We start from the raw sequence: 17,389 nt of genomic DNA, 5'->3' as shown, positions 1-17,389 counted from the left end.
TGATTGGCTGCGGCGGGACCGCGCCGCGCTCTGATTGGTCCCGCGCGGAGCCGGGGGCGGTTTGAGCGGCAGCGCCCGGCGCGGCGGCGGCTCCCGGTCCGGCACGATGGTGAGCGGGGCACCGGGAACGGGGGGAACGGGGAACCGGGCACCGGGCTCGGGAGGAGGCTGAATCGGAGGGAAGAGCCTGGATCATCTCATCCCCGCCGCCCGGGATGGCGTGCCCGGTGCCCCGCTCGGTGCTCGGGTCGGTGCCCCGGCCGGTGTCCCGTTGGCGGTCGGTGCTGAGGCCTTTCTCCTCTCTTCCCCCCGCAGCTGCCCCTGTCCTTGCTGAAGACGGCGCAGAACCACCCCATGGTGAGTACGGGCCGCGCGGCCCAGCCCCGCTCCCCTCCCCGGTAGCGCGCGGGTGGCACCGGGCACGGCCCGGTACCGGCGCCCCGTGACCGCCGTTCTCCCGCAGCTGGTGGAGCTGAAGAACGGGGAGACGTACAACGGGCACCTGGTGAGCTGCGACAACTGGATGAACATCAACCTGCGGGAGGTGATCTGCACATCGCGGGTAAGGCTGCAGCACCGGTACCGGTACCGGGCACGGCAGGGTCCGCGGGGAGCACCGGGAGCAGACAGGACTGGCACCTAGATCTGTCCCCAAAGGTCCCCGCAGCCAGGCTGGCTCTGCTGTAGCACACATCGCTGCTATGGAAGTGTAACCTCTGCCTGAAATGCAGATTTAATGTCATTATTGATAACGGTCATTGAATTATTGATAGTGCCCATAGTGAAGGAGCAGCCCTGTGTGTGCCCCCTCTCTGCACATCACAGCCTGAGGGGCTGGGGTCCCTCATCCCCCTGGGTGAGGAGTGGGGGGCCACGTGCTGTGATGCTGATCCCGATTTCCCAAAATCCAGAGCCTTTACCTGTCCCAGGCAGCCTCAAATACCACGATCTCTTTTTTTATTCCTTCCAATCTCTTTTATTCCCTCCAATTTCTTTTATTCCCAAAAGAATAATGGGAATATTCTTTTATTCCCAAATCATCTTTTTGATCCCCTCTCCACATCCAGAGCCCAGCTGCTGTTGTGCTTTCCCAGCCCTGGAATGCCAAATCCCCACGGGAGAGGCTGCCAGGGATCCTTGTTCTCCCAAAAATCCCCTGCAAACCGCCCAGTTCCCGCTGTCTCCAGGACAGGAGTGTGGGGTGGTGTGGCTGGGGCGCACCAGGGTGACAGGGGGGGACACCCTGAGTGAGGTTTGCAGGGAATTTTGAGGTGGAATTTAGGAATTTGTGGCTGGGATGAGGAACTGCTGTTGCATTTAGCGGGAGGGAGACTCAGAGGAGGTGACAGCAAAGTCAGGACACAGGTGATGATTCTCTTCTCCTTGGAGATTTGCTTCCAAAGGCTCAGTGCTCTGCCTGGGAGGAGCAGCAGCTCAGGTTTTATGGGAGGGATCACCCAGAGGGACACGGGGATGTTGGAGCGAGCCCAGGATGATCAGAGAGGGATGGAGCAGCTCTTCTGGGGAAAAAGGCTGAGGAATTGGGAGAGGAGAAGCTTTGGGGTCACCTCAGTGTGGCCTTCCAGAGCCTGAAGGGGCTGACAAAAACATGGAGAGAAACTTTGGACAGGGGATGGAATGAGAGGACACAGGGTTGGGTGGGATTTTGGGAGGGAGTTCCTCTCATGAAGGTGGGGAAGTTTGGGATGAAATTCCCAGAGCAGCTGTGGCTCTGCCCCATCCCACAGTCCAGGGGATTGTGTCCCCATCCCTCGGACACACGGGGAGGGCAGAGTTGGGTAGGATTTTGGCAGGAATTCCTCCCTGTGAAAGCAGTGAAGTTTGGGGTGAAATTCCCAGAGCAGCTGTGGCTCTGTCCCATCCCACAGTCCAGGGCATTGTGTCCCCATCCCTCGGACACAACCCAGTGTCCAAGGCCAGGCTGGACAGGGCTTGGAGCCACCTGAGACAGTGGGAGGTGTGGAATTGGGACAATCTTTGATTCCCAACCCAAACCATTCCATTATTCCATCATCCTATGACCCCGACATAGCCTCACCTGCCTCCAAACGCCCCCAAAGCCCGGGTGGAGACGGAATGTGCTGGTGGCGCTGGTGGCGCTGGCCGCTAGATGGCACGGGACAACGAGGCGGGAGCCGGCTGTTTACCCGGGACAGGCGGAACGAGGAAGGGGCCGGGAGCTCCGTCCCTTCCTGCAGCCGAGCACAGCCCAGGCAGGGCGGGGTTTGCCGGCTCTGCCTCTGGCCGGGGAATCTCGGCCTGGGCTTGCCCGTGCAGGCAGAGCCGCCCCAAATAATAATAATAATGATAATAATAATGGTGGTGATGAGAGGAGCTGCTGTGCTGGGGAAGGGGAAACAGGAAAGCCTTAAAAATATGATTGCCTGGCAAAAGAGTTTGAGAATATGGAAATTATAAGTGAGATTGAAATGAAAGCAAGCTTTGGGATACCTCAGTTAGTGCACAACTGGAAAACAATGAAGGTAGCCCCCTTTTGATGGAACAACACCCTCTGCTTGCAGACAGGCCCAAGGGTCAGAGCAGACCCTACAGCTTGGCAGAAGGGACCCAAAGAGGAGTTTTTAGGGTTTAAAATGTAACACAGTATGGTCATGTAATGATTCTCATAGGCTGTATGTAAATGCTATAGGATTTGTATATTGTACTACATTGGTTAGTGAGAATCAGAATATTCAGCACAGAAGATGATTTATGGTATTGGAACGGGAACTTCACTCTCTTACCCCTTTTACTCTCTTAAGCTTTTGCTCTTTTACTCTCTCACCGTCTCATCCTCTCTCCCCCTCTCCTCTCTCAGTCCTGCTCTGAGCTGTGGCTGCAGCTCCCAGCAGGGCCCTGCACTTGGCCCTTTGCAATAACCCCCAAATTCCACAACCAGGATATTTATTGTATTGCAACAGGAACCTTGTCCTCTTTTACTCCCTCTTTACCCTTCCTCACTCTCTCATCTCTTTACCACGCTCTTGCCTTCTCTCTCTTTACCCCTCTCTCCTCTCGGGCCTCCTCCGAGCTGTGGCTGCAGCTCCCAGCAGGGCCCTGCACCCAGGCCCTTCGCAATAAACCCCAAATTCCACGACCAGAAGAAGATTTCTTGTACTGTAATGGGAACCTCACCCTGTGATCCTCACTTTTACTCTCTTTATCTCTCTCCCCCTCTTTGGGGCCTGCTCCGAGCTGTGGCTGGCAGCTCCCGCCCAGGCCCTTTGCAGATCTCTCCCCTCCATCCATCCATCCCCACCGTGCTACCCCGGTCACTGCTGCGTCCCCAGGGAGCAGAACGGGCCCTGCTGGTCTCTCCCCCTCTCCCGGGACCCTGCAGGCTGCACATGGGGAGGGCTGGGCTGGGCTGGAGCCGCCCCAGCTGCAGCCCGGCCCTGCTGGAGCCGGCCCAGTCCCTCCTCCCGCTGACATCATGGCCACGGAGTTGTTGTTCAGTTCTGGGTTCTTGTTCCTACAACCCTGAGTTGTTGTTCAGCTCTGGCTTCTTATTCCTGAGTTGTTGTTCAGCCCTGGGTTCTTATTCCCGAGTTGTTGTTCAGCCCTGGGTTTTATTCTTACAGCCCTGAGTTGTTGCTCGGCCCTGGCTTCTTATTCCTGAGTTGTTGTTCAACCCTGAGTTCTTGTTCCCGAGTTGTTGTTCAGCTCTGGGTTTTATTCCTACAACCCTGAGTTGTTGTTCGGCTCTGGGTTCTTATTCCTACAACCCCGAGTTGTTGTTCAACGACTTCTTCATTCCACGACTCGCTGAAAAACCCCTGCTGGGTTGAGCCCATGGTATCCCAGGAAAATCCTCAAACAACACAGGGAGGTGGCTGCTCCAAAACTGAGCACCTGAAGATTTTTTATTTTTACTTTTTTTTTTTTTTTTTAATTATTTGTTTGTCTGTTTAATAAATATATAACAACCCATTAGACTGAGTCCTAGGGGAGCCCATGGTATCCCAGGAAAACCCTGAAACTGCCTGAGAGCAACACAGGGAGGTGGCTGCTCCAGAACTGAGCACCCAAATATTTTTATTTCTAAATACATAAATAAACATAAATACACATATATTTGTTTATATAATAAATATATAACAACCCATTAGATTGAGTCCTAGGGGAGCCCGTGGTATCCCAGGAAAACCCTGAAACTGCCTGAAAACAACACAGGGGGGTGGCTGACACTTGAAGATTTTTATTTTTATTTTTAATAAATATACAAAGTGTGAGTTCCTCATTCCCCTCAGCTGCTCTGGAGGCTCTCAGCCCACAGCCAGCTGGCTCCAGAGCTGCCTCTCTGCTCCCTCCACACCCCAGAGCAGGGAAGGAGTGGGGTGACTCCCAGCTGGACAGGAATCCTGGCTGCAGCTGCAGTTTTGTACCAGAATTGGATGTTCAGCCCCACTTTAACTCCTGCCTCTGGTCCCACTTTCGATTCCCCTCTGGTGTGAGAAGGGAAGAAGGGCCTGGTTCCCTCAGCCTCTTCTGCTGACGTTTTCTGTGAGTGTTTTGAGGAACAAATTGAAATTACAGTTGTTCTGGGGAGTTAAAACCCCATTTTTCACAGCTGGTTACAGATAACGCTCCCAGAAAAGACTGCTGCAGCTCTGCCCCTTTCCAGAAACACTCAAAATCCCTAAAAGTGACCCAAAAGCATCAGGTTTTGCTCGTGGCCTCACATTTTGCTCCCCAGTAGGCTGGGAATAAGTTAAAAATCCCCAAAAGTGACCCAAAAGCAGCAGAAAGCAGCAGATTTTGCTCATGTCGCTCCCCAAAATGACAGGGAAAAGTTAAAAATCCCAAAAATGACCTAAAAGCAGCAGGTTTTGCTTGTGCCCTCACATGCTGCTCCCCAAGGACTCACATTTTGCTCCCCAATAGGCTGGGAACAAGTTCAAAATCCCCCAAAATTACCCAAAAAGCAGCAGGTTTTTCTCCTGTTTCTCCCCAACAGGACAGGGACAAGTCCAAATCCCCAAAAGTGACCCAAAAGCAGCAGGTTTTGCTCGTGGTGACAAGTTAAAAATCCCTAAAAATGACCCAAAAGCAGCAGGTTTTGCTCATGGTGACAAGTTAAAAATCCCTAAAAATGACCCAAAAGCAGCAGAAATCAGCAGATTTTTCTCGTGTTTCTCCCCAACAGGACTGGGACAAAAAAAATCTGTAAAAATGACCCAAAAGCAGCAGATTTTGCTCATGGTGACAAGTTAAAAATCCCTAAAAATTACCCAAAAGCAACAAGTTTTGCTAATGGACTCACTGCTGCTCCTCAACAGGCTGGGGACAAAAAAAAAAATCCCTAAAAGTGACCCAAAAGCAGCAGGTTTTGCTCATGGTGACGAGTTAAAAAATCCCCAAAAATGCCCCAAAATCAGGATTTTTCTCTCGTGTTTGCCCCCGCCAGTTAAAAAATCCCCAAAAATGCCCCAAAATCAGGATTTTTCTCTCGTTTTTCCCCCGCCAGTTAAAAAATCCCCAAAAATGCCCCAAAATCAGGATTTTTCTCTCATGTTTGCCCCCGCCAGGACGGGGACAAGTTCTGGAGGATGCCCGAGTGCTACATCCGCGGCAGCACCATCAAGTACCTGCGGATCCCCGACGAGATCATCGACATGGTCAAGGAGGAGGTGGTGTCCAAGGGCCGGGGCCGCGGGGGCATGCAGCAGCAGAAGCAGCAGAAGGGCCGCGGGGTCGGAGGAGCCGGGAGAGGTAAAAACCTGATTTTATTATGGGCTTGGACGAGGTAAAAATCTGATTTTTTTTTGGTTGGGTGAGGTAAAAATCTGATTTTTTTGGGGGGGTTGGATGACATAAAAATCTGATTTTTTGGGGGTTGGACGAGGTAAAAATCTGATTTTTTTTTTGGTTGGACGAGGTAAAAATATGATTTTTGGGGGGGGTTGGAGGAGCTGGATGAGGTAAAAATCTGATTTTATTTTTGGGGTTGGATGACATAAAAATCTGATTTTTTGGGGGTTGGACGAGGTAAAAATCTGATTTTTTTAATGGGGTTGGAGGAGCTGGATGAGGTAAAAATCTGATTTTTTTGGGGGTTGGACGAGGTAAAAATCTGATTTTATTATGGGGTTGGACAAGGTAAAAATCTGATTTTTTTTTTGGTTGGACGAGGTAAAAATCTGATTTTTTTGTGGGAGTTGGAGGAGCTGGACAAGGTAAAAATCTGATTTTTTTTAAATTTTTTTTTCCCCCTCATCTTGGAGAGGCGACAATGGGATCCCTGCCTCTAAAACCTCCCTTTTTGTGCAAGGAGCACTGGTGGTGCTCTGTGTTAAGGGCAGGGCTGTGTCTGGGAGAAGCTGGAGCAGGATCCAGTCGAGCAGGCAGCGCTGCCAAGGAACGGGGAGGATTCGTGCCAGGGATGGGCCTCCCTCCCTCCTTCTGGGCTGGGCAGGAGCTCCAGGGAGTCTCAACTTGACTGTTTCAGCTCCTCCTGGTTCCTGCAGCAGCAGAAATGCAGCTCAGCAAGGGCCAGGGGCAAACAAAAGGGGTGGAAATAGTGAAAATAAACCAGGCTCTGCTATTTACACCCCTGTCCTGGGTGAAAATAGTGAAAATAAACCAGGCTCTGCTCGTGGCAGCGAGGGGGGAAAAAAAAAAATCATCTTCTTCCACCTTTAAAATGGGGCTTTGGATTTCCTGATTTGTTAATGTATTTATATTTAAAAATAAAATTAAAAAAAAAAAAAAGAGACAAAACTATGTGAGCTGCTTTGGAAGATGAATAATTCATGTTCCTGATAAAGGGCAGGTTGCCACTTCAGGAGAAATAGGTCACCCAAACAACCCTTCCCATTTCCATTTCAGGGGTTAGGTGATCCCAGAGCACTCCATAATATAAATATTAAATATAAATATAAATATAAATATAAATATAAATATAAATATAAATATAAATATAAATATAATTGTATTTGTATATGTCATCGATATTTATATTTATATGTGTTTATATATTTATATTTATTTATATTATTTATTATAGAGGTTCCCCTCATTGCCTTTGCCTTGGCACAGCAGTTTTTTAGGATTTTTTTGGGGGGGGGATAAGCACCAAAACCATGCTGTTTTCCCTGCCTTGGCACAGCAGTTTTTTAGGATTATTTTTTTGTGATAAACATCAAAACCACGCTGTTTTCCCTGCCCACCTGGTGGGGAGCTCCAAGGTGCAGCTCCTGCTGCTGTTTCCATGGGCAGCCTCAATTTGCTGATGGAATATTTTCAGGAGAAGCTCCAGCATTTGCTAATTAGCTCAAAGGTTTGGCTCCCATTACCGAGACGTGAAGGGAGGAGGGAAAGGAAAAAAAAAATTAAAAAAATAATAAAAAAATGAAGGCAGGACAATTTTGCTGTGAGGCCACGGGGCAGGAGGGAAGCTGTAATTGTGCTCACAGTTGAAAGGATTATTGTCTCTGACACTCCTCATCCTCCTCCTTTGGCTTCTGGCTTGCCAAGCTCACGAGTGCAGGAGGAGCATCCCCAGCACTGCAGGCTGGGGAAGAATTCAATAATTTAAGTTTTGGGCACATCCCCTCCTCTGGAGAAGCTCTGCTGCGTGGATTGGGTCTGCTTCGGGCTCTGCCTTTGTGCAGCAGGGTGGACCCAATCCCTTTATCCCCAGGACGGGGTTTTGGGGATAAATCTCATCCCAAAATCTCAGGGCTGGGCGATTTCACATCTGTTGCTTCCCCTGGTTCCATTTTTGGGGAAGAAACCTCAATTTACCACGAGATCATCATTAATCGCGAGATGGACGCGCCAGGGGGGTGCCGCTGAACTTGCTGAGGTGGGGATGAGTTTGTGCACCTCCTGAATAAAGGTCTGGGGCTGCGAAAGGAGAAGTCAAAAAGTCACATTTCTGCTTCTGAGGCTCCAAAATCAGCGGGTTTTTGGGGTGAGACGTGGCTGGGCGAGGCATTGCTGGTGCTGATACCTGTCCCCTTGTGCCCCCACAGGTGTGTTTGGGGGCCGTGGCCGAGGAATTCCAGGCAGTGGAAGAGGCCAGCAGGAGAAGAAGCCGGGCAGGCAATCAGCCAAGCAGTGAGGGCAGGGACACTCTGGCTTTTGTCACCTCAGGGCTGTCCCCAAACGCTCCCTGTGCCGCCCCTCCGCCAGAACCAGAGCCCAAATCGTGCTCCTCTTTCTTTACAAGGAGTTTTCCCTCCTTGTAGCCAGCAAATCATTGGAAATATTCTTAAAAATTCGTTCATGGTTAAGGAGCGAGGTCCTGCCTTCTCCTGAGAGTGAATTTTTCAGCCTTGCCAGATTTAATTTAAAATATTCCCCTGTTCAGAGGTACCAGTATGAAGGCAAACACTTTCTGGATCGCTTGGATTATTATTTTTTTTCAAATACTTGAAACTTGGGAAAGTTGTTTTGTTTGTAACAGATGTGTTTTGGTTTAAAAACACTGAACTTGAGGATGTTGTGTCTGAATATGAATTGTCCTAAAAAGTTTGGGGTTTTTTAAACCAACAAACACTGAAGCTTTGCTTTTCTTCTCCTGGCCAGTGAGTTCTGTTCCTCCAGTGCCTCAAAGGAGGGATGAACCTTCAAGGCTTGTTCCCAGGAGAGCTTTGTGACAAACGAGCATTTCCCAATTAGTTCATTGCTAATTTGACTTCAGGTCGGAAGTTTCCTTCAAATGAGCAGGGGTTTTTTTCTGTGGTTTTTGGTTTCTTTTTTTTTTTTTTCTTTTGCATGAGGCTGGTGCACCCCTTATTCCTGGTGGGGGATTTAAATTTACTTTTTTGAAACATCAATTTGAGTTGATTTCCGTGGATTTACTTTTGAAAGCTCTCTCATTTCTGCTGTGACACCGAGCCCTGAGCTCTGACAGTATTTCCCACCCCGATTTCTTCCGTCGGTGGCTGGTGATTGACCTTGGCTGGCTGTACCTGTCACTTCCTCCCCCAGCCCTCAATTACCCTCCCCGGGGCACAGTGTGTCCCTCCCGCAGCCCCAGAAAGCTCCTGGGGATTCCCAGGGCAGGTCACTGCAGTCTTCCATCAGCAAAACGCACCCTCAGAACGTCCTGGCTGCTCCCAGGGGGAAGGGAACGGCTCTGGGCGTGCCTCAGCCCCTCTGGATGGATGGAACAGCTGGATTTTGGGGGGGAATGCTGGTATTGTGACTCGTCTCGAGCAGGTTTGGGGTTTGTACAACTGGTTCTCGCGTTGGAGGCTCTGCCATCGCCGCTGTACTGGAAAGGAGCGGAGAACTTGCTTTTATAGAGTTATTTTTTTAATGTTTGTAGCACTGGGCACAGTGGTGAGTGAGAATAAATCTCCAGCCTCTCTCTGTGTGTGTGTGTGTCTGTGATGCTGCTGGGCCCTGCCTGGCCCAGAGCCCTTCCCTGAGCCCTGGAGTCGGGGATAAATCCCAAATATTCCATTTCCAGCACCAGCCACGGGGCTGTTCTTGCTGAGGCCGTGAGCAGCACTCGTCCAGTTCCAGGGATGGGCTGATGTGTCCTCCCTGCTGGAAAACTCCTGTGGCATTTCAACAAAGCCCAGGCTGTGTCAGACTTTCCCTCCCCGACCTGCTCCCTCCCTCTGGATCCCTGTGCTGTGGCTTCCCTGCTGCAAAGGGAATTTTCTGGCACCAGAAATCCTCACTGCAGCAACGGGGAGAGTCCTGCAAGCACTGCTTATCTCCTGGCCAAGCTCTGGGGTCAGGTGATGGAGCTCGTTGAGTTCTGCATTTGTTTAATGACCCCACTTCAGCAGCATTCCCTGCCTGCTTCCCCCCTTTTTTCCTTTTTCAATATTTTTGTGCCCCCCACAAAGGGCGGCTGGGTGGCAGACGGCTCCGTGGAAGGGCATTGATCGCTTTGGGCTTTTCTGCCCCAAAAATCCACATCTGGGCAGCTGTCACTGCCCCGTGGCTGAAAACAAAACTAAAAAAAAAAAAATAAAAATGAAACAAACCAAGGAGGAGCGAGATAAAAGCAACAAGCAGAGAGGAGGAGGAGGAGGAGGAGGAAAAGTCTGAGGCTGGCTGCGGGCGTGGGTGGGCGCAGAGCCTGGCAGTGCCAGCGTGTCCCCACGGAAAGGCCCAGCAAAGGCCGCCCTGGAAACCCTTCCCGGGGTATTTTGGGGGCTCTGGAGCCGGTGGCAGCCCCGGGTTGGCGTCTCCGAGTGCCCCGCGGTGACTCAGAGCTGCTGAGCCCTGCGAGGAGGCAGCACAGGAATAGTTACACACCAGCGACGCGGAGGGAGTGGCTGCCGAAATACTTCAGGGCTGTGCTAAGCAACTAAAAATACACGTCAAACCCTCCTCCTCCTCCTCCTTTTTCCTTTTTAAATCTGTTTTCTTTCTCTCTTTCTTTCTGGGGTTTTTTCTTTTTTTTTTTTTTTTTTTTTTTACCTTTTTTTTATTCTTGTTTTTGGTTGTGGGAGGCCCCTGGGGGTTCCTCGGGGACAGGGCAGGTTTGGGGACAGGCGGTGGTGGCAGCTGCGACTTCTTGTTTTCCCGGCTCGGTTCCTCTGTCCCTGCCTGTGGCAATGACTAAGAGGCAGCTTCCCCTGCGTGCCCAGAGCCTGCCGTGCCAGTGCTGGGGTGCAAACCCTGCTTGTTCCCTTTTCCAGGGCCTGCTGTGCCAGTGCTGGGGTGCAAACCCTGCTTGTTCCCTTTTCCAGGGCCTGCCGTGCCAGTGCTGGGGGGCAAACCCTGCTTGTTCCCTTTTCCAGGGCCTGCCGTGCCAGTGCTGGGGGGCAAACCCTGCTTGTTCCCTTTTCCAGGGGGAGCTTGTGCCAATCCTGGGCTGCAAACCCTGCTTGTTCCCTTTTCCAGAGCCTGCTGTGCCAATCCTGGGGTGCAAACCCTGCTTGATCCCCTTTCCAGGGCCTGCTGTGCCAATCCTGGGGTGCAAACCCTGCTTGATCCCCTTTCCAGGGCCTGCTGTGCCAATCCTGGGCTGCAAACCCTGCTTGTTCCCCTTTCCAGGGGCAGCTTGGCATCCCTGGTAGCCCCTGGGCACCGCTCAGTGTGCAGGATCAGGCACCCCTGGTGCCCTGGAGCTGGTGGCACACAGGGAATGGTGCTGGTGGCACTGTTGGAGCCCTGGTGGGGACAGCAGGAGCACGAGGATGCTCTGGTGGCCATGGCCTTGCTCCAGGGTGAATCCAGGTGGCAGGACACCGAGGGCTCTGAGCGGCTTTGGGCACCCAGCACTGGGGACGGTGGCACTGCCAGCACTGGTGCCACCAGCTCGGGCCCTCCCCGCGGCTCTGCGGGCGGAAGGGGTCACTGATTCACGCCCCTCATTAAACGCTCATTAGGGAAATTAAGCCGCTGGCATCGGGTTCTCGCTTTGGGGACAGGGGACACGCAGCGCTGGTGGCAGAGGGGACACGGCAGGACAAGCCCCGGGTGCCGCTGCCCCGGCGGGGCTATGCCGGTGTCCGATTCGTGGCTCCCGTCCCTGGGCACCGGGAGGTCCCGGGGCCGGTCGGTTCCCCGGTGGAACCGTGAAAGCGCCGCCGGCCCAAGCCGGTTCTGCGTGCCCCGCTTTCCGTGGGGTGTCCCGGTGCCCGAGGTGTGTCCCCAGCCCGGGGACCCCGAGCGGGGATGGGACAGGGACAAGGGGAGGGTTTTGGCCTCGCTGTCCCTCGCCCGCCGGGTTTGGCCGGGACGGAAAGTCTGAACCTGCCAGTCCGGCCCGGCCGCGCCCCTAATGAGGGGTTGGGAGCGGAAAGGGGAACGGCGGCTTCACCGGCGAGGGCACCGGGCATGGCACCGCCGCCGGCTCGGGACAGCGGGGCACACCGAGCCGTGTCCGCCCTGCTCTGTCCCTGCTGAGATTTAACAAACCGCGTTTATTCGGGCTTTAATTAACAGCAGCTGTTGGGAGGGGGGCAGGGAGATCGCAGTTGTTCTCTCAGTCGTGCCTCAGTTTCCCCAGCGCCAGCACGGCGTGTGCCAGCCCCGAGCGCTGTCCTGGGTGTCCCCCGTGTCCCCTGCCGCCAGGGCCGTACTGTGCCGTGCCGTGCCGTGCCATACCGTCCCCGCGGGCAGCACGGACACACCGGGGCGGGAGCTCCTGGCACCGGCAGAACCGGGGCCCCGCGGTGTCCCCCGAGTCCCCCCACGCCCGCGGCGCTGACGCCGCTGATTTATCGCCGTCGTTAGCGCAGCCCGGGCAGCATCTGGCCGCAATTAGCGCGGGCTCGGCGTCACCCGCCCCGCTGTCCCGGGGCCCCGCGCGTGCCCGCGTTCCCGGCGGCGCGGGGGCCGCATCCTGCCCGGTGTGTGTGTGTGTGGGGGGTTATCGGCGGCCACCGGCGCTGCCTCCCCCCGCGCCGGTGACGTCAAGCGCTGACGCCGATCCGCCCCCTCAGCCGCCCGCGGGCTTGGCCGGCCGTGACGTCCGCCGCCGCCGCCGTTAACTCCCTCCCCGGTGCCGCCCGCACCGGGCTCGTTGTGCCCCTGGCTGACCCGCGGTGCGGGGATGGTGGAACCCTCCCCCCCCGCTCCCCGGTGAACCGGAGGGAGCGGCTGTTCCCCGGGTGAACCCCGGTGCCACGGGAGGTGTGGGGACGTGCGGGAACGGTGCAGCCGCACAAACCCTGCCGTGCCAGCGGCCTGTCCCGGGCTGACCCCCACGGGCGGTGGCCTGGCTGTCCCCCGGGGTTCCCGTGAGGTCCCGTGGCGGTGCCTGGCCCGGTGTGCTCTTTTATTTATTTGTTTGTTTGTTGTGCCCTTTTTACAGCCGGGGTCCGGCTCGGTGCCAGTGCCCGGTACCAGTGCCTGAGTCAGTGCCCACTGCCCATGCCAGGGCCAGTTGTGGTGCCGGTACCGGGAGTCCAGTGCCAGGTGGCCGGTTCCTGTGCCCGGTCCCAGTTGCCAATTCCCATGCCCGGTTCCCATTCCTATTCCCAGTGCCTGGTTTCCGTGCCCAGTTCCCGATTCCCAGTAGCCTGTTCCCGGTGCCCCGTGCCGTTCCCGTGCCCGGTTCCCGTGCCCGTTCCCGGTGCCCCGTGCCCTGTTCCCAGTGCCTGGTTCCCGCTCCCGGTGCCCTGTCCCGTTCCCGGTTCCCGCTCCCGGTGCCTTGTCCCGTTCCCGTGCCCGGTTCCCGTTCCCGGTTCCCGTTCCCGTGCCCGGTTCCCGCCCCTCCCTTTGTGCCCATCAGCCCCGGCGGGGCGCGCGCCGCGGGGCCACGTGACCGCCCCTCCCCCGCGCTGACGTCATCCCAGGGCCCCGCGCGCTGTTGTCCCGTTTACCCGCCGGTCGCCGCGGCGACGGGGCCGGGGCAGGGCCGGCACGGGGCGGGGCGCCGCCTCCGCGGGGACAAGGCCACGCCCCGTATGCAAACTAGGGCGGGCGAGGACGTCATCTGCAGCCAATGGGGACTCGACGCGGTGAGGTCACCGCGGCGGCGCCGCCTATTTAACGCGGCGCGGGGCGCGCGGCGGCGGCAGTGCCGTGTGCGCGCGCGCAGGAGCGGGGCCGCGGCCGGTGCGCACCGGGCGCCTCCCCCCGCCCTCCCCGCCCCGCGCTCGCCCCGGTCCTCCCCCCGCCCCGGCGCCGTTTCCCCCGCAGCCGGGCGGGGGAGGAGGATGGAAACACCCTTCTACCATGATGATGTGTTGAGCGGCCTCGGCAGCGGCTTCGCTCCGTCCTCCGGCAGCAACGGGCTCCTCCTGCCTTTCCCCGGCGGCAGCATGATGAAGAAGGACGCGCTCGGGATGGCCTTACCGGAACAGGTGGCGGCGGCGCTGAAAGCCCCCGGCGCGGCCAGCGGCGAGGCGGCGGGGCTGCTGGGCTCGGCCGAGCTGGGGCTGCTCAAGCTGGCGTCCCCGGAGCTGGAGCGGCTCATCATCCAGTCCAACGGGCTGGTCACCACCACCCCGACCAGCGGCCAGTTCCTCTACCCCAAAGCGGCGGCCTCCGAGGAGCAGGAGTTCGCCGAGGGTTTCGTCAAGGCGCTGGAGGACTTGCACAAGCAGAACCAGCTGGGCGGCGGCGCGGCGGGGAGCGGCGGCGGCGCGGGCGGCGGCGGCGGGGGAGGAAGCGGCGGCGCGGGCGAGCTGCCCGCCGCCGGGATGGCCCCGGAGCCGCCGGTCTACGCCAACCTCAGCACCTACCCGGCCGTCAGCTACGCCGCCGACCCCGGCCCGTTCGCGGCGCCGCCGCCGCGGCTGCCTCCGCCGCCGCCCCCGCCGCCGCTAAAGGACGAGCCGCAGATCGTGCCGGAGGTGCCGAGCTTCGGGGAGAGCCCCCCGCTGTCCCCCATCGACATGGACACGCAGGAGCGCATCAAGGCGGAACGGAAGCGGCTGAGGAACCGCATCGCCGCCTCCAAGTGCCGCAAGAGGAAGCTGGAGCGGATCTCCCGGCTGGAGGAGAAGGTGAAGAGCCTCAAGAGCCAGAACACGGAGCTCGCCTCCACCGCCAGCCTGCTCCGCGAGCAGGTCGCCCAGCTCAAGCAGAAGGTGCTCAGCCACGTCAACAGCGGCTGCCAGCTCCTGCCCCAGCACCAGCACCAGGTGCCGGCCTACTGACCCCGGGCGGGCCCCAGCCCGGGCACGGACCGAGGGGTACCGGGGGAGCGCCCGCCCTGTCCCGGCCATGGACCGAGGGGAGCGGGGGAAGCGCTCATCGAGCCCCGGGAACGGACCGAGGGGTCCCGGGAACGGACTGAGGGGAGCGGGGGAAGCGCCCGCTCTGTCCCGGGAACGGACCGAGAGGACCGAGGGGAGCGGGGGAAGCGCCCGCCTTAACCCGGGCACGGACTGAGGGGTCCCGAGGAGAGGAAGAAGAGCGATGATCGCCCTCCATCTCCCCGGACACGGACCGAGGGCTCTGAGGGGAGAGAACCGGGACCGGCTCCGGACGGCGGGCCCCGAGCACGCCCCGCTGCCCGCGGAGGAGGGAGCGGCCGGGGGGGTTCCCCGCCGCGCACGGACTGCGAGGGGCTCGGGCCGCCCCCCCCGGGCCCCTCCGCGCCCCACACATTCCAGTGAGGTCCCAGTAAAGCCCCGCGACACGGAGAGTTGGCCTGTGGCTGTTTGCTGCGCCCGGGAAGGGACGGGAAGGGGCGGCGCGGGCAGGAAGTGGCGCGGCCGGTGCCATCTTGGGCTGGGGGGAACGGCCCCGGGGGGACCGGGGAGTTCTGGGGGGCGATGGGGGAGTGAGACCCCTCAGGGCTGGCCAGGAGGCTCTGGGAGTCACCGGAGAGGGTGGGGGGCGAGGGGGTCCGTGGGGCTGTGGTTATTGGGGAGGGCGTGTTGTGGGGAGGGGGTGGTGAAGGCTTGGGGCGTTGCGGGGGTGTGGGGTTGTTTGGGCTCTCTTGGGGGGGATATGGGGGTGTATTTGGGCTCCCCTGGGGCTGAAGGGTCCCCATGTGTGAGGAGGTGGGCGAGGGGACCCCAGTGCAGGTCCTGGCTGTGGCTCTGCCCTGCCGGACCCTCTCCGTGTTGGGGGGTTCACCAGCACCCCCCTGTCCGGGCCCCCGGGGGTCGCCCCGATGCGCCCAGCGAGGCCGGGCCTGCCCTGCTCCTCCCCGGCTTCGGCAACAGCCTCGGGCTTCCCGGCACCGCTCAGGCTCCTCCCCGGCCTTCCCCACCTGCGGGGCCCCGGCCCGGGGAGAGCCGCACCGGGCCCGTGTCCTGGGGACGCTGCTCCGGCAGCTCCAGCAGTGGGATCTCCCCGGGAGCCGGCTGTGCGAGAGCGTGGGGTGCCTGGGTACCCTGCTCTGGGGGCTCCCCGGGGACCCCATGCTCGGTGCCGTGCCCTGGGTGGCTCCCCGGGGATCCCACGTTCAGCCCCGGGCCGTGCCGTGGGTGGCTCCCGGGACGCGGTGCCAGCCGGCTGCGGTTTCCCGGAGGAAGCGCCGTCCCGTCCCGTCCCCGCCGCGCGGAAGCGGCGCCGTCCCGGCGCGGTTGAGCTGCTGCGCCCCGGATGTGCCGCTCGCTCCGGAGCGAGGACGGACGGGGCAGCACCTGTCCGGCCCCGTGCCCTCAGTGCCCTGTGTCACCAGATCCCCGTGTCCCCAAATCCCCGCAGCCTCATGCCCCCGGTCCCATTGTCCCCGCATCGTGATGGTCCCTTTGTCCCCGCATTCCCACGGTTCAGCGTTCCGGTATCCCGATGCCGCCACTTTCCCAGATCCCTTTGTCCCCAGTCCCCACATCCCGGTGTCCCCACGTGCCCCGATCCCTTTGTGCCCGCTTCCCGGTGTCCGCACGTGCCCGCGGAGATCACGGCAGGGCTGGCTCCCGGTACCGGGGCCGTTTCCCGGTCCTGCCGTGGGAGGTGGGCGGGGGGAATTTGGGGGGGCTCTCCCGGTGCCCGCGGGGTCCCGGCGCTGCGGTGCCGCCCGGTACCGACAGGGGGCGCTCCCGCCGCCCACGGGGCGGGTAAAGGCGGCGGGAGCGGCACCGGCACCGGGCGGGATGGCCCGGGGCGCGCTCCGCCTGCTCTGCTGCGCCGCTGCCCTGCTCGCTGCCGCAGGTACCGGGCACGGGGAGGGTCCGCGGGGTCCCGGGGCACGGGGGAGAGGCGGCACCGGGGGCTGGGCGCTTCCCGGTACCGGCGGTGGGTGCGTCTGGGGCCTCTCCCCGCCCGGTTCCAGGCGTGGGGAGAAGCGTTCAGGTGCTTCGGGGAGGTCTCCACGTGTAGCGGTCTCCAGTGGGGCACCGGGGGGGTTCCGTGTCCCCTCTGGGGCTGGGCTCACCGGGGGGCTGCCCTGGAGCGCCGTGCCCCTCCCGGACCACGGGCTGCCAAACCGGCTGCTCCTGGCACGGGTACCCTGGCACCGCATCAGCGCTCCCGGGGCAAAGGGCTCCCCGGGATCCCGGGCCACCGTGGGCCCCCCGTTCCCAGCCTGGGCCCCCCATTACCCTCCCCGCACCCCGAGGGGCCTCGCTCACCCATCCTGGCACACACGGGAGCCGTGCCATCCTGGCACAGGGTGGCAGATGGTGACAGCCCGTCCCAGCGAGGCCGGCAGCCGTGGGGACCCCCAGGCATGCCGTGCCCCTGGTGCTGGCCCTGCCGCGGGGCATTTCTGCCCGGTGTCCCCCCGGGGCCAGCCTGGACTTGCTCCTCCCGTTGTGCAAACAGGGTTCGGGCAGATAAGGGGCACTGCCAGCGCTGCCAGGCAAACCTGCTCTGTCCCACGTGGCCACGGGAGAGTCCCTGCCACACCTGGCCCTGAGGGTGCCCGGTGGGTGCCACCAGGTCTGGGTCAGCACGTGTCCCCGTGCCCTGGCACTGCCAGGCTGCCCTGCCTGTGCCCAGCAGTGCTGTGCCCGTGCCACCACAGCTCGGGGGGCTCGCTCTGATTCTGGGTTCTGGGCTTCGGTGCTGGCTCAATCCCAGATTTCTGTGTGATCCAAACCAG

The 17,389-nt window shown here is 59.1% G+C and overlaps 2 protein-coding genes across 2 annotated transcripts; both read left to right on the top strand.

The window, feature by feature from the left end:
* Positions 1 to 19: 19 nt before the first annotated feature.
* LSM4 (LSM4 homolog, U6 small nuclear RNA and mRNA degradation associated) lies at positions 20 to 9,344 on the top strand. Its single transcript, XM_058040896.1, has 5 exons — positions 20 to 109; positions 316 to 357; positions 464 to 562; positions 5,550 to 5,733; positions 7,998 to 9,344. The coding sequence occupies exons 1-5, from the start codon at positions 107 to 109 to the stop codon at positions 8,084 to 8,086; spliced, it is 417 nt and encodes a 138-aa protein (XP_057896879.1). The 5' UTR covers positions 20 to 106; the 3' UTR covers positions 8,087 to 9,344.
* A 4,169-nt stretch (positions 9,345 to 13,513) lies between these two features.
* Positions 13,514 to 15,030, top strand: JUND (JunD proto-oncogene, AP-1 transcription factor subunit). The gene has a single exon (XM_058040932.1). It carries the CDS (start codon positions 13,602 to 13,604, stop codon positions 14,544 to 14,546), a length of 945 nt encoding a protein of 314 aa, XP_057896915.1. The 5' UTR covers positions 13,514 to 13,601; the 3' UTR covers positions 14,547 to 15,030.
* The last annotated feature ends 2,359 nt before the right edge of the window (positions 15,031 to 17,389 follow it).

The sequence above is a fragment of the Melospiza georgiana genome, chromosome 26, assembly GCF_028018845.1.
Source record: "Melospiza georgiana isolate bMelGeo1 chromosome 26, bMelGeo1.pri, whole genome shotgun sequence".
NCBI lineage: Eukaryota > Metazoa > Chordata > Aves > Passeriformes > Passerellidae > Melospiza > Melospiza georgiana.
Note: the sequence above shows the minus strand (reverse complement) of the source record. Positions and strands in the feature narration are given on the sequence as shown.